This window comes from Corvus hawaiiensis, chromosome 22 (genome assembly GCF_020740725.1).
Source record: "Corvus hawaiiensis isolate bCorHaw1 chromosome 22, bCorHaw1.pri.cur, whole genome shotgun sequence".
Lineage (NCBI taxonomy): Eukaryota > Metazoa > Chordata > Aves > Passeriformes > Corvidae > Corvus > Corvus hawaiiensis.
Genome location: NC_063234.1, coordinates 2,454,817 through 2,470,197, shown reverse-complemented (window position 1 = coordinate 2,470,197; position 15,381 = coordinate 2,454,817). Strand labels below are relative to the sequence as shown.

General features: G+C 43.3%; 1 protein-coding gene across 7 annotated transcripts; it reads left to right on the top strand.

Moving 5' to 3' along the window:
- The first annotated feature begins 283 nt into the window (after positions 1 to 283).
- On the top strand, positions 284 to 15,089 carry LOC125337239 (cyclin-dependent kinase 11B). 7 transcript variants are annotated; one of them, XM_048326695.1, is made up of 20 exons: positions 284 to 351; positions 1,327 to 1,461; positions 2,092 to 2,207; positions 2,527 to 2,651; positions 3,232 to 3,370; positions 3,903 to 4,033; positions 5,156 to 5,278; positions 6,415 to 6,510; positions 6,628 to 6,756; positions 7,494 to 7,559; positions 8,063 to 8,232; positions 8,748 to 8,838; positions 9,082 to 9,203; positions 9,530 to 9,635; positions 10,224 to 10,345; positions 10,505 to 10,612; positions 11,358 to 11,474; positions 11,716 to 11,864; positions 13,296 to 13,485; positions 14,955 to 15,089. In XM_048326695.1, exons 2-20 carry the CDS (start codon positions 1,351 to 1,353, stop codon positions 15,045 to 15,047), a joined length of 2,304 nt encoding a protein of 767 aa, XP_048182652.1. In that variant the 5' UTR covers positions 284 to 351; positions 1,327 to 1,350; the 3' UTR covers positions 15,048 to 15,089. The 7 variants fall into 7 exon arrangements, with proteins under 7 accessions (XP_048182652.1, XP_048182649.1, XP_048182651.1 ...); XM_048326692.1 differs by having other exon boundaries at positions 8,057 to 8,232; XM_048326694.1 differs by having other exon boundaries at positions 6,412 to 6,510.
- Positions 15,090 to 15,381: the final 292 nt, after the last annotated feature.

The following is a 15,381-nucleotide window of genomic DNA, read 5'->3' as shown; positions in this document are numbered from 1 at the left end:
GTTCGGTCACTGTGCCACACTCTCACTCATTTCCATTTAGGAATTGCAGCTTTGGGTTGGAATCGCGCTTTATTCACTCCAACTCAACACTTTGATGTGGCATTAAAGGCGGCCCTGTGGTGACACCGCCTCCATTCGTTTGTATTTACCGCCGAACGGGCACAGCCTGGAGGTTCATTCATGCCGCTCCGGCTGGCGGGGCCGTTGAGGAACGCACCAATTAACGGCTCATTAACGAGTTTCGCTAATTACCGCCCCGTGAGGCGGCGCCGACGTCATCGGCGTGCGGCGGCGGGCGGAAGTGACGCGTTACTCGCGCGCTGCTGGTCGCACTCCCCGGTGGCGGCGGCGGTGAGTGGGGCCGGGGGGCTCCGGGGGGGCTGAGGGGACACCGAGAGGGCTGAGGGGACACCGAGAGGGCTGAGGGGACACCGGGGGCACCGCAGGGGCTGAGCGGACACCGGGGGAGCCTCAGCGCTGAGGGCGGGCGGCGGAGCGGCCGCGCTGCCGGCCCGCGGGTGGCACCGCTCCGTGAGGGCCGCGGGGCTGTGTGACCCCCTGGCCGCCGGGGGCCGGGGCTGTGCGGGGAGCGGGCGGTGCTGGCCGCTAAAATGGGGTTGGTTTAGCGGTGTGCGACAAGCCGGGGATGGTACACGAGCGAGAGACAGCGATGAGTTATCTCAGAGTTGGGTGCTCGGTGTGTTCCGCAGGTCAAACCCCTCCAGCTGTCAACTTTTTGCTGTTTATTCGTTCCAGAAAACCAACGAGTTAGTGCTCGTTGGGTATAAGTTACATAGCTCTCTTGTTAATTAATATTCTGCCTTCTATCGGTTAATTATTCTTTCGCTTCTCATCCTAATTAGTGCCACGCTCAGTGTTTCTCGTCTTTTGGGTCGGGAGTCGTGCTGGACTCACCTTTTACTCAGTGACAGCTGATTTCAGCGCAGCTGCTGAATTGGCTTGATTACTTTCTTCCTTATCTCGGGAGTTCTGACACGTATCCCATAAACTCTGCCTTCCTCGTGTCCTTTTTCCCCAAGCTTTGTTAACTCCCCCGAGGTCTCAGGTCATTTTTGAACGTGTGATACCAAACCTTGGCCATAAACTGTGTTTTCTGTGCACTCCAGCAGCTCCCTGAGTTTGCAGCAGGGCCTTCGTTCCTTTGGCTTTAAATCTTCTGGGATTAAACCAAACATTTTTCGGTTCACCATAAGTCAACTCCAGCCTGGCTTTACTCAAAAATGGAACGTGAAGTGTTTGCACTGAAAAAAATGGGTGTGAAACAGGGTTGTCTGTGGGGTTTGTGAACATCTCCTTCTTTTTCAGAGGGTGTTGTTTTTTTTAACTCAAATGGGTGATGAAAAGGACTCTTGGAAAGTGAAAACTTTAGATGAAATTCTCCAGGAGAAGAAGCGAAGGAAGGAGCAAGAGGAGAAGGCAGAGATAAAACGTATGAAAAATGTAAGCTGCCCTTTGGGATTCATTTTAGTGGAATCAGTGGCTTTATTAGTGGAAAACTGCATTTTCATGGGGTGCAGTGCCTGTATCCTGATTTTCTGGTGAGAACAAGGCTCGTGCCCTGTCAGCTGAAATATTCTTTGTCTAATTCCAAAGTTTCACAAAAATAGGATGCTTCGTGAAGATTCCATTGGTCTTGCATTATACATTGGGTTTTGTTATAGTTATTTGTCAGAAAAGATAAATAAATTAATGTAATTAACTGGGAGTTGCAGTCCAAGGAACAACTTCTAAAGATTTTATCAAAAAACGTGTTAAGGCAAATTTGGAATCACTTTTATGTTGCTGTTTGGTTTGGTACAGCTGTGTACAGAATAATTATTGCAGAAAAAAGCCCACAGTAGCTACTGCAATCCTCCTTAGTGTTTAATTTTGTTTAATTACGTTGAATTAAAGCAGTTCAGCTGTAATTGCAGTCAGAGTGCTGCTCTCATAAATCAGTGGATTTTACAGGGGTGACCAGTCGAGGTTGGATTTCTGAGCCAGCAGTGGAAGGCTTCAGTGATATTTAAATATTTTTCATTTTGAGACATACAAATAAATGGAATTTTCCCTCTCTTTTGATTCCCTCAGTCAGATGACAGGGATTCCAAGCGGGATTCTCTTGAAGAGGGGGAGCTGAGAGACCATCGCATGGAAATAACCATCAGGAACTCACCGTACAGGAGGGAAGACTCAATGGAAGACAGGTAAGAATAAGGAAATAAAAAGACAAAGAGTTCCTGAAATGAACCTTTAGAAGTCCTGAGAAGAGGGTTTCAAATGCCTGAAGGGAAAAATCTCATTTTTTAGTGTGCAGAAGTGGCAAATCCTTCTCAGAGAACACACCAGGGTAACTTTTTTGAAGCACTGGTTAAGATTTAACAGTGTGTTGTGGTCCCATTTTGATTTAGGGTTATTGCAGAAATTCAATATAAAATGGGAATCTTTTCAAAAAGAGGAAATAACTCCTGCTCTGTTTGACAGCACCTGTCACCTCCCTGAGTTTATTCCTGTCCTGCCTTTTAGGGGAGAAGAAGATGATTCCTTGGCTATCAAACCACCCCAGCAAATGTCCCGGAAAGAAAAAACCCATCATAGGAAAGATGAGAAGAGGAAAGAGAAACGCAGGCACCGAAGTCATTCTGCAGAAGGTGCTTCTTGCCACACTTGGAAGCTTCTGGTTTCTGGGAACTTCCCCTTGGGAAGCTCTGTGTAGAGTAAATAACAATAATTCAGACTAAAGGAGACATAGCAGGTGGATAATTTACAGAGGAATTTAAACTTTTATTATTTCTTTGGCTGTGTTTAGTGCCTTATGGAAATTACAGGGGTATGAACATGGTTGAGGGGACAGAAATCATTTTGGGACAGGGACACTGAGGTCACTTTCACTCCTTGAAGCCTGATAAGCTTCTCTCTGGCTTCACTGAGTGAAAGGCCTCTGATCTTTGTACCTACCAAGGAAAAAAAACATCCTTTCTAGAGACATTCCCGTTGTCTTGCTGTCACTAACAACCATTTTTTACTTCAATACAAGTATTTGTGCAAGATCTTACAGACTTTGGACTCTCCAATCCTCTTTCAGCACAGGATTTTCTCTTTAAGAAAACAACAGAGATGATGGCAATAGGTTCCCATCAGTTCCACCCTCTCTGAGTTTTGCTTTGTGAAAACGGGAGCGCTGAATATTTTGACCAGTAACACTCAGAAATTGATTTCTGTTTGTTTAAGGGAAACATGCCAGAGTGAAAGAGAAAGAACGGGAGCATGAGCGTAGGAAGAGACATAGAGAAGAGCAGGATAAAGCCCGGCGTGAATGGGAGAGACAGAAACGGAGAGAGATGGCAAGGGAGCATTCCAGGAGGGAGAGGTACATCCATCCCTCCCTCCCCTGGGGAGGGAGATGAGCAGCTGCCTCCTCTGATCTATCTCTGAGCATTTGTTGTTCTGAAATGACCAAAAAAAAAAAAAAACCCACAGTGAAAACTTGTCTGTGTTCCTGGGAATGTGTTCTTCACTTTAATTGTTTCAAAGTTGCTTCAGTGCCATGGACGTTCCAGGTGAATTCACTGCCAGTGGTTCACTGTAACAAAAAGATTGGATGGTCTTAGAGGTTTTTTCCAACGTAAAAAAAAGAGTACAGACCAGATTTGCAAAGTATCAAGGCATTAATTAACTGAACTGGCTTCATTTCTGCTTAAATCCTGATAGGGTGGAGAATTCCTGGTCTGGGTCTTTGAAACCTGTTTTTTAAAGGGTCAGCTGAAAAACTCCACCTGTTTTTGACTGATGCACAACTGGGGATGTTGATAAGGAAGTTGAGTTTAGTGGTTTGGTGCTGCAAACCAGATTTCCTTCTCTTCACAAGCTGAATTGGTAACGAAACAAAAATTATTTTCCAGAGATCGTCTGGAGCAACTGGAGAGGGAAAGGGAAAGAAAAATCCGGGAGCAGCAGAAGGAACAACGGGAGCAAAAGGAGCGAGAAAGGAGAGCTGAGGAGAGGAGGAAGGAGAGGGAAGCCAGGAGAGAAGGTGACTCTCTCTGCATAAATATTCTTCATACTCTCTATCACTTTCCTATCTGCTGACACAGTGGTGGAGTGGAGGGATAGAAAGTGGCCAGAATTTTAAAAAAAGTTAAAGTGGGGAGACCTTTCACTGGGAGGGAAAAGGAAATCGAAGTTCTACGTGGGGAGATAAAAACAAGTGATGATGTTATGTGCCTAAAATATCCTGGCAGGTTGGTTGTCAGTGAGTCTTTGCTTCTCCCTGTCAGGGAGATTTCCCATAAAAACAAGATTTCTGGAGGTGCCACTGTGTGCACCCAGCATGATCCCAGTGGTTCTGAACTCTTTGGCTGAGTCTAACTCAATTTGGTAGAGGTTGAAACCTCAAAATTCAACGTTTTAAGGATTTGGGGGAATAAATTGCAAAGGGGGGAGAGGTCATGTAAGTACTCCAGGCATGGAAAATGCTGCAGTGGGAGTCAGGTGGGAAGATCTGGTGCCTGAACAGTTTCAGTTCTGCACATGAACTCTTTGCACGGCGTGTTGGGTATTTGCAATCTAAGCTCACATAATTTTTGGTTAAAGAATCTCTGTCCCAACTTTCAGAGGTAAAATCAGAGCCCATTCCTGTGATGATTGGAAAAGGTTATTCAAGAATAGCAGAACAAACCGTATTTTTTTGCTTTTCTTTCTTGCTCAGCTCATACCAAACAGCTCCTTTTTGTGCTTGGCTTTATGCTGATAGTGCTCAATCTGTGTAACCTTTCATTTAATTGGTTTTATTGTTCTGAATGTTCTGTCAGCTCCTTCTAAACCTCAGCTGGTTTTATTCTTTTACATTTTTTCCACTTCTTTCTCTGGCATTAATGCTTTAGAATCAGGGTATTTACTGTGTAACATACAGGGCAGCTTGCTTCTGTTTTTAAATGTGGCAGCAGCTTTCTCTAAGCAGTAGAAATCCATATTTTATTTGAGATAAATCAAAGCCCTTCATTCTCCTAGATTTAAGTAGGTTCTTCTCCCACTCTTCCCCGTTACCCTGTAAAAAAAAAAAAAAACGAAAAGCATTCCCATCAGGTGGCTGTGGCAGACAGGACAACTCTAATTAGGCAGATGTAACAATTTCTTGTGGTTTTGTTTTCCCTAGTTTCTGCACACCATAGAACAGTGAGGGAAGAATATGGAGACAAAGTAAAAATGAGACCCTGGAGTCGCAGCCCTTTGCGCCAGCAGAGAGACAAGCTTGAGCAAGGAGAGAGCAGGAAACCAGGTAGCATCTGCCACTCTACACTGTCTTTGGGGGCAGCAGGAGCTGGGCTGGGGTAGTGTTCAATTTTTAGTCTTAAACAAACATCCCAGGTGCTCAGTTTAAAGTATTGTCCACCTCAGCTCCAGCCGCATAACTCTGGAATCTTCACAGATCTCTACATTTGTGCTGTTTGCTAAAGCAGTGCTGGTTTTGCAGGAGTTGTACCAGTGACAAATGGAATGGATTTAGGGGTAGGAGTAGGAATGGGAAAAGTTTCTGAATGAGTTACCCCGTTCAGTGGTGAAAGAAGCAGCTGACTGAATTTTTAAAACCCTGCAGTTGAATTCCCTTGCAGGTTAAAAAGGGATTGGTACCTCCAGCTCCAGTTGGATTTGTGGTTAGGAGCTAAACTACCCTAAAAAGTGACCTCACAGAGATCAATGTAAGCATCACTGGTGTCATCTTGTAGAAGAAATTAAATCCTTAAGGCAGTGTTCTGCTTAGATGGTGAATTTTGTTTTCCAAGCCAGAAAATGATCCCACCTGAAGGTTCTGGGGGTAGAGAACTTGCACAAGTGACATAAAGATGCCTTTGTTGGAAGGAGGAAAGCTCTGTGTCTGCCTTGCTAACGTGTGCAGCTGTGAAAAGAAGTGTAGCCACTCAAATCAGGATGGAGTCAGCTGGAATTCCAGGTGGAGGCAGGCAGCAAGTCCTGGGAAACTCCTGCCTAATCAACCACCAGGGATTTTTCATGGGGATCAGAGAGTCTGCACTGGAGCAGTGAGCACTGACAGTAACCAGTGTGTAGGCACCCTGTCCTGGTGATTCTTGTCACCATGGTACTTTTTTTCCTTTTTTCCCCTGTTTTAATTAATATTAGAAGAGCTTAGGAACACAACATGTTTAAAAACCAGGTCAATATTCCATATTTTTGGCTGTTGATCCTGCACCACTGCAATTCAGAAAAGCTGTTTGTCATTGAGCAGAGTGTGAAATGATTATATATTTTTTTTCTTTTTAGTGCTCTGAATTTCCAATACTGAATGTTCAGCACTGATTTAATGCCAGCAGAAAGTGAAGCAGTTACCTGGGAGTTCAGAGGCTTGGAAATGATACTCAATTAGCTCTGTGTTTTTAATTTTTATGGTTTCAGCAGTAAAAGAAGAGAAACCAGAAGAGAGGGATCCTCTGTCAGACTTGCAAGACATCAGTGACAGTGAGAGAAAAACCAGCTCAGCAGAGTCTTCCTCAGGTGATTAAATGCAATTTAGGAGATGTGATTAATTGTACAGATGTAATTAATCTCTCTGCTGAGTAAGCACTGTTGGTGTGTGCCTGCTCAGTTGTGTGTTTGATTATTCCTGGACAGAATCTGGATCAGGCTCAGAAGAGGAGGAGGAAGAGTCGAGCAGTGAAGGCTCTGAGGAAGAGGGAGAGGAAGAGGAGGAGGAGGAGGAGACAGGAAGCAATTCTGAGGAAGTGTCTGAGCAATCAGCAGGTGAGGATCACAAAGCAGGGCCTACAGGGGTGTGTGGTTTTCTTTTTTTCCTCATCCTGTGTTGTTTTATTTGAACATTTTCCTTTTCTCTTAGTCTAGGGTAGGCTGAGACCTCTCAGGTCAAGATAACTAAAAAGAAAAAACCCAAGTACAAGTCATATTCTATCCTTTTGTGTAGAGGTAATACCAATTCTTCATCTAAGAAGCCACATCAGAAACCTGAAAGTCATTCTTGTCTCCCTAAGTGGTCAACAGTTCCAGTGGTTCTGTAACACATCAAATATTCTGCAGAGCACAGTCTTGCACTTCGGTGGGGGGTGGTGAAATCCAAATGTCTTTGTCATTTTGAATCCTTTTCAGTTGCAAATTTCAGAACTTTTTTTCAAGTGAATGAACGTAATAACAAAAGGTTCAGTAAAAAAGTCTGCGTACAGCCATTCTTTAATTAGCAAAGAAAAGGCACAAAAGCAGCTTCTGATGGCTGGGTGTTTTTCTTTAAAATCAATTCTAGTTAATAAGCAAATATTAATATTTTATTTACCTGCCCACATCCCAGTTCCCAGGTAATTGGTAAGAATTGTGTTCCCTGTTGGAAGCATTTGCTGTCCAAGTGAAACAGAAGTGCTTGGTCACTGCCAGTGCAGAAGGCCTGGTGAGATAGGAAAGGATTTCAGCAGGGATTTGCCTCCCAAGGAGCTGCAGGAGATTTTTCAATCAAACCTGGTTCTGTTTTGCAGAGGAGGTGAGCGAAGAGGAAATGAGTGAAGAGGAGGAACAGGAGAATGGAAACCACATCCCAGTTGGTACAATGCAAATATTGGCTATTTTAAAGAAGTGTTTGGCTGAGTTTTTGCAGCAGAATAAATCTATTTCTGCAAATACTTAAAATACTTTAAATGCCACTTTCATGTCAAACTCAGAAATTCCTTGAAATCCTCTCCAAGCTTTATGTTTAGAGGGAATCAGTCTAATGAGCTGATGTTTCCTTCTCTTTCATTTTGTGTTCTTTTGTCCTGTCCTCTCATCACAAAAGCTTTGCAGTCAGAATGGAGATCCTGGGTCAGTTTTCTCTTTCATTCTGGTATAAAGATTTATTCTTCTGACCTGCTGCATTAACACTGTAACCTGTAGGTCCATGACTCTGAATTCTTGAAAGCATCACCTCTGCCAAGAGGAGGAATTGGACTTCTCCATGATCCTCTCCCATACAGTGATCAATGTCACCACCTTTATTTGCCTAAAGCTGAGTTTAATTATTCCAGACAACTCCTCTTTCCACGACTGATTCTGACTTTTAAAGTTACAGAGTCGAGGTTTGACCGAGATTCAGCAGGGAGTGAGGTGGAGGAGGAGGAGGTCGGGGAGGGATCCCCTCATTCCAATGCCATGACAGAAGGGGAATATATTCCTGATTCTCCAGCTTCCTCTCCCATTGAGCTGAAACAGGAGCTTCCCAAGTATCTTCCTGCCCTCCAGGTAGGGGATCACCCTCTTAAATGTAGATAAGAATGTAATTACATAATTGATACCTCTTATCTTGGTATTGCTGTCTGGAAATAGATCCTTGTGAGAGAAGAGTTCTGTTACCATAAACAGAAACTGGTTGTTCTTTATGTAGCAAAGTGCAGAAATACTAATAAAATTCAGATTTTTACTAACTAATTATGTGAAAGTTATCAGTGTACGGTGCTGAGTTGCTGCCTTTGCCTTTGTGGCAGGTATTCCAGATTATTCTGTGCAAAAGTGAATGGAATAATTTAGTTAATCTGCTGAAACACAGGCTCTGTCCAGGACTCTTTTAGAAACTCTATGAAAAATAAAACCCCAAGATACCTTTCTCATATGGTGCAGCCATACAGTTAAATTCTTCTGGTAAATTTTAACTATGCCTGTGAAGTTGCTGAAGTTTACTGGATTTTTTTAAAAAAAAATCCAACCAAAACCTTCCCCCAGATGCTGGAGGAGTAAATGTTGTCCCTCTGTTTTTTCAGGGATGTCGCAGTGTGGAGGAATTCCAGTGTTTGAACAGGATTGAAGAAGGAACCTATGGTGTGGTGTACAGAGCAAAGGACAAAAAGACTGGTGGGTATCAGTGCCCTCCAGTTTCTTCAGGCTATTTAGGGCTGCACTTGTGTGCAAATTACCATTCTCCATTTTTCAGTGATTAAATAAATCTGTTTAAAGTATTTCTTTACCAGCAAGCTGGTTGCTTTCAAGGCAAAACAGCGCAGTTAATTGAATATTTAATCACTGAGAGAACACTGGGGGACCTGGTAATGTGTATTTATTAACTCTGTGATGATGGGAAATGTGTTTCCTTTGCAGATGAAATTGTGGCTCTGAAGCGACTGAAAATGGAGAAGGAGAAGGAAGGCTTTCCCATTACTTCTCTGAGAGAAATAAATACAATTCTGAAAGCACAGCACCTAAACATTGTCACTGTCAGAGTAAGGCTGCAATCCTTTATCTCAAAAGTATTTTTGTTCTTGAAATATTCCTCTTGGCTTTCAAATGCCTTATAAAATATCAGCAACCTTGGCAGAGCTTGCTTCTGTGACCAGTTGTGTGCTGCTTATAAGGCTGCATAGACATCACTGTCTCCACAATTTTGATGTTTTGTAAAAAATGAGCTGTTTTTTAATAGCAAAAATACATTTTCTGAGGATTTTACCAATGGCAGCATCCATCCTCTTGCCAGTAGATTTCTAAAATTGATTTTGGATGCTTTTTAAATACCATGTGCAGGTTTTGATCATCTGTTTGTGCGTTGCAGGAGATCGTTGTGGGCAGTAACATGGATAAAATCTATATTGTGATGAACTATGTAGAACATGACCTCAAGAGCCTGATGGAAACAATGAAACAGCCTTTTCTGCCAGGTACTGTTTGCCACAGTCTCCTGAAATTCTCAGAGCTGGAAAAGTGGCCAACACAAATGGCAGTGGCCCTGCTGGCAGGAGAGAGCTGGCTTTGGGCAGTGCCATGTGTTGCTTTGGAATGTCCTGTGTTCCTTGGAACTGAGACTTCCTGGCTTTTTCTGTTTGTTCTGTAAAACCTGACACAAGTTAAGGTTGGCTGTTGGCTGGGAGTGCTGATCCTCGTGGTGACAGCTGGTGATGAATCCAGTTTGTGTGTTTGGGGTGGAGTGGAGCTGTTCAGAGGTGAAACTGGGCGAGTTTCCCCTGTGCTGAACTGGAAAAGTGCACTGGGCTTTAATTTTGGCTGCTTCCTATGAGAGGCAATAATTTCTGAGCATAATTTGGATGCATTCCAGCTGCCCAAATGAATTTTGCTCTGTGGGTGTGACTGCTCCTGTTCTGTGACACATTTTTATGGTTCAGGCTATGCTGTGCTTTTAACTTGCCACTCCTTCCTGCCCCTTTCCCTGTTCTCCAAACAAACAAAACAAAAATTAAAGGTAGATTTATTTTCTTCAATGCATTTGGGGGTTTTTTTTATCATTCCAGGGGAAGTGAAGACTTTGATGATTCAGTTACTGCGAGGGGTCAAACACCTCCACGACAACTGGATCCTGCACCGAGACTTGAAAACTTCCAACCTGCTGCTCAGTCATTCAGGCATTCTGAAAGTAAGAATTAGGAGATAAAATGAGGAAATCAGGACAAATTCTGTGCTGCAGAATTAGAGTTACAGCTGTGCCCAGAGCTGAGCACAGTTCTGTGCAATGGCCATCGTGGCACTGATGGTGAATGAGCACTGCTGGAAATGTTGTTTATTTTCCTTTCAGGTTGGAGATTTTGGATTAGCCAGGGAATATGGGTCTCCCCTGAAGCCCTACACCCCTGTGGTTGTGACACTATGGTACAGAGCTCCAGAGCTGTTGCTTGGAGCAAAGGTGAGCTCCTCCTTGTTGCTCTGGCTGCTGGAGCAGTGACTCTGCAGCCTGACTGTATTTTATAAATCATGGACAAAGTGTGAGCATGCTTGGGTCTTTATATTGATTCAGAGGAGAAAATCCTGAATATTCAGTATTACTGTTCCTAATGACACAGCTAAAAACCTTCCATCTTCCCTGGGCACAGGGTGGGTGGGTGCCAGATGGGTTTTGTCCCTTGGAATGCTGATGTGGTCAGTGCTGATGGATTCCTCATGGATTGTGGCAAACTGTCACCTTTGGCAGCTGGATTTTTAAATGTCTTTTTAAATTAGTCTAAAACTCGTGACATCTGAGAGCAGAACAAGGTACTGGTAGTCTTCTAGAATGTTCCCTGCTGATAACTGAAATCTGGGTGAAATCAGTGAGGCTCTGTAGGGTTGCAGTGACAAGAGCCATGCCATAAAAAATACTGGTTTATCAGCTGTGCTGCTTTGCTTGTGGGTGAAAAAAGGAGGCATCAGTGTGGAGACTTCCACCTTTCATCCTGAAATAGTTGTGTACATGGATATTGCTCATAATTCACAGTAACTACAACTTCTAAATAAATACAGCTGAGACCTGGCCCTTGGGTATGGGTTGTGGGTGTTGTGCTCAAAAAAAAAACCCAAACAAACCCCCAAAAACCACAACACCCCTCCAAACAACTCAGTGAAAATATCTCCCTGATTTTTTTGAGGTGTGGTTTTATTCCCTTGCTTTCCAGGAGTATTCCACAGCCATAGACATGTGGTCAGTGGGGTGTATTTTTGGGGAGCTGCTGACGCAGAAGCCGCTGTTCCCAGGGAAGTCAGAAATCGACCAGATTAACAAAGTTTTTAAGGTAACTTCTTAAATGTTTTTGGATTTTAACTGGTTTTAGAAACAGGACCATTGGACTAGTGCTTGTTGCTCTTTAACAGATATTCAGCCTTAATAGAAAGTTATTTAATCTGCTTTACAACACTTTGAGTAGGCCGAGCCCACAATTTGTTTTGTCTGTTTCCTCTGGATACTTCCCAACCCGTAAGGAATAAAGAAAGGGTTGCACTCTGAATTTATTAAGGAGATATTTTAATTTGCAGGATCTGGGTACTCCCAGTGAAAAAATCTGGCCTGGTTACAATGAGCTGCCAGCAGTGAAGAAAATGACCTTCACGGAGTATCCCTACAACAACCTGCGCAAGAGATTCGGGGCTCTCCTCTCTGACCAGGGCTTTGACCTGATGAACAAGTGGGTGCCAAATTCCAGGGGATCCCTGGGAATATGTGGGCAGGAAAAGAATTTTCTGTGTTGTGAAAGGTTTATGAAATCAACCCCAGGCTGTGCAGTTACACTGTGTTACAGGAGTACCTGGTATATTAATAGAATGTCTAAAATCTCTCTTTAAATAGTAAAAAAAAAAAAGCATTGTAAAATATTCTGATGGAATTATCCTGGATCACTGTGGAGCTTTATCTGGCTATCCAGAGGGTCTGAGGTATCCAGGGATTTACACCTCTGTGAGCAGATCCCTACAGAAGCTGCTTGGGTGTGTAGTTCCAGCTGCTGTCCCATTAATTACAGCTTCATGGAGGAGCCTGCCTTAAAAATCAGTTCTGTTAGATGATATGGCAGCAATCATTAACAGAATTACACCCAATTAATAGAATTACACCCTATACCCCCGTCATAGAATTGTACCCGATACCCAGTAATGAAATTATATCCTATACCAGCAATAGAATGAAACCAAATTAATAGAATTACACCCAATACCAGTAATAGAATTATACCAAATTAATAGTTACACCCATTACCTAGTCACAGAATTATAGCCAATACCCAGTTAATAGAATTATATTCATAGAATTATACCCAATACCAGTAATAGAATTAAACCAAATTAATAAAATTATACTCAATACCAATAATAGAATTATACCAAGTTAATAGAATTTTACCCAATACTCAATTAATAGAATTGTACCCAATTAATAGAATTATATTCATAGAATTATACCCAATACCAGTAATAGAATTATACCAAATTAATAGAATTATACCCAATACCTGTAATGGAATGATACCAAATTAATATAATTTTACCCAATACTCAATTAATAGAATTATACCCAATTAATAGAATTATACCCAGTACCAGTAAGAGAATGATACCAAGTTAATAGAATTTTACCCAATACCCAATTAATAGAATTATACCCAATTAATAGAATTATACCCAATACCAGTAAGAGAATGATACCAAGTTAATATAATTTTACCCAATACCCAATTAATAGAATTATACTCAATTAATAGAATTATACCCAATACCAGTAATAGAATGATACCAAGTTAATAGAATTTTACCCAATACCCAATTAATAGAATTATACCCAATTAATAGAATTTTACCCAGTAATAAAATGATCCCAAATTAATAGAATGACACCCCATACCATTAATAGAATTAAAGCCAATGAATAGAATTATTATTAATAAAATTATCCCCAATACCCAGTCATAGAATTACACCCAACGAATAGAATTACACCCCATACCATTATCCCCAAAACCCAGTGACAGAATCGTGTTAAACATCACAAAACTCTCAGCCTCATTGCTGAACAATCCCCAGTTTGAGGGGCTGAAATTCCCATGTTTTTCCTGCCTCCTTGGCAGCTTCCTGACCTATTACCCAGCGCGCAGGATCACGGCCGAGGACGGGCTGAAGCACGAGTACTTCCGTGAGACCCCGCTGCCCATCGACCCCTCCATGTTCCCCACCTGGCCAGCCAAGAGCGAGCAGCAGCGGGTCAAGAGGGGCACCAGCCCCCGGCCCCCCGAGGGAGGGCTGGGCTACAGCCAGCTGGTGAGTGTGGCACAGCTCCAGAGCCTGCCCAGGGGCTGGGCACATGGGCTCTGCCCAGCTTTCCTTCCCAAAGGCAGGGCTGGTGAGTGTGGCACAGCTCCAGAGCCTGCCCAGGGGCTGGGCACATGGGCTCTGCCCAGCTTTCCTTCCCAAAGGCACTGCTGGTGAGTGTGGCACAGCTCCAGAGCCTGCCCAGGGGCTGGGCACGTGGGCTCTGCCCAGCTTTCCTTCCCAAAGGCACTGCTGGTGAGTGTGGCACAGCTCCAGAGCCTGCCCAGGGGCTGGGCACGTGGGCTCTGCCCAGCTTTCCTTCCCAAAGGCAGGGCTGGTGAGTGTGGCACAGCTCCAGGGGCTGGGCACGTGGGCTCTGCCCAGCTTTCCTTCCCAAAGGCAGGGCTGGTGAGTTGGGCACTGGAATCATCTTTGGGCACTGGGATTGCCTGTGGAGGTGGTGGAGTCACCATCCCTGGACGTGGCACTCAGTGCCAGGGTTTAGTTGGTGAGGCAGTGTTGGGTCCTAAGTTGGACTTGGTGATCTCAAAGGTCTTTTCCAGCCTGGTTCATTCTGTGATTCTGTGAGTGTGGCACAGCTCCAGAGCCTCACCTGGGCTGGGCACGTGGGCTCTGTGCTGCTGGGATTTAGTTGGGATCCTGAGATTGACCTAGACTGGCAGGGAAAGTCCAGCTTTCCTTCCCAAAGCCAGTGCCAGTTACTGCTCTGCTCCCAGAATCACCATTTCCAGGCATAATCAGAAGGAAATAATGTCTGGTTTTATCCCAGTGCAGAGCAGTTTCTCCTTTTAAAGTGTTCATTGTTTTACACTTTCAACTAAGCTGTTAAATTTGGGTTGAAATAAATCCACAGCCTGGGAAATCATACAGATCTTGGGGATAGAAGCAGATGCCTTTTTCCAGTCTTGGAGAATTCCTAAAAGGCCAGGCTGGTCTTCTATCTGGTATTTATCTTTTCCATCTATCTGTGAGGATTGTGCTGTTCACACAATATGCCATGTTAGAGTCTCAGGTGCCCTAATTTTAGAAAATTCTTATCACCCATTCCGTGTCTCAGCATGGCTGAAATGGCTCTGTACAATATTGTGCCCAATTAAATAATAGAAAAAGTTTATTAAGCCTTGATTTTTCGGGACTGTCATGGAGGATGTGCAGTGTGTGTTGGATTAGATGCTCAATAAGTGGAGTTTACACTTATTTATACCCAATTTTTTATCTTTCCCATGCAGGCAGAAGTGGGTACAGGAACTAGGAACACTCAAACTGCCTTTAGCAAAGAAAACTTTTAAAATGCTAATATTCAAAGATGATGAATAACCCAGCATCAACCTTAACTGTGATGCCACCAAATCAAACATTTGTTTCTCATCTCAAGATAGGGGTTTTTTTGTTGTTGTTTAGATTTTTGGAGAGTTAAATGCAGCTGCACAGCCCCTGATTTTGCTTGGTTTTCACAGGGTGATGATGATCTCAAGGACACAGGTTTCCATCTGACCACCACAAATCAAGGAGCATCTGCTGCAGGACCTGGCTTCAGCCTCAAGTTTTGAACTCAACGTGAAAAAAGGGGGGGGAAACAAAAACCCCACAAATTAAAAAAAAAAAAAAATCACCATTCATGTGAGTGGATTTGAGTGCTCCAGTTCTGTTCTTTGTGTCGGGGCACGAGATGTTTTTCCCTGTGAAAAAACTCAAACATTATCACAGATTCCAAGGCTCTTGTTTTATAAATCAATGTGGAGTTTAACTGCTGCATTCCATTAGAGGACTGGAGTTACCTGCAAACCCCAGGATCATCACAAACTGTGACAAAGGACAACTTGAAATTAACAGTCCTGGAACAGTTTCTGGTTTATTTTTAGGGGTTTTTTTTGTTGAGTTTGT

Excerpts from the sequence above, each read along its gene's own strand:
- LOC125337239 (XM_048326691.1), top strand. The coding sequence starts at position 1,351 with ATGGGTGATGAAAAGGACTCTTGGAAAGTGAAAACTTTAGATGAAATT. Across the intron at positions 1,462-2,091 it reads AGATAAAACGTATGAAAAAT|TCAGATGACAGGGATTCCAA; the intron begins GTAAGCTGCCCT and ends TGATTCCCTCAG. Across the intron at positions 3,371-3,902 it reads GAGCATTCCAGGAGGGAGAG|AGATCGTCTGGAGCAACTGG; the intron begins GTACATCCATCC and ends ATTATTTTCCAG.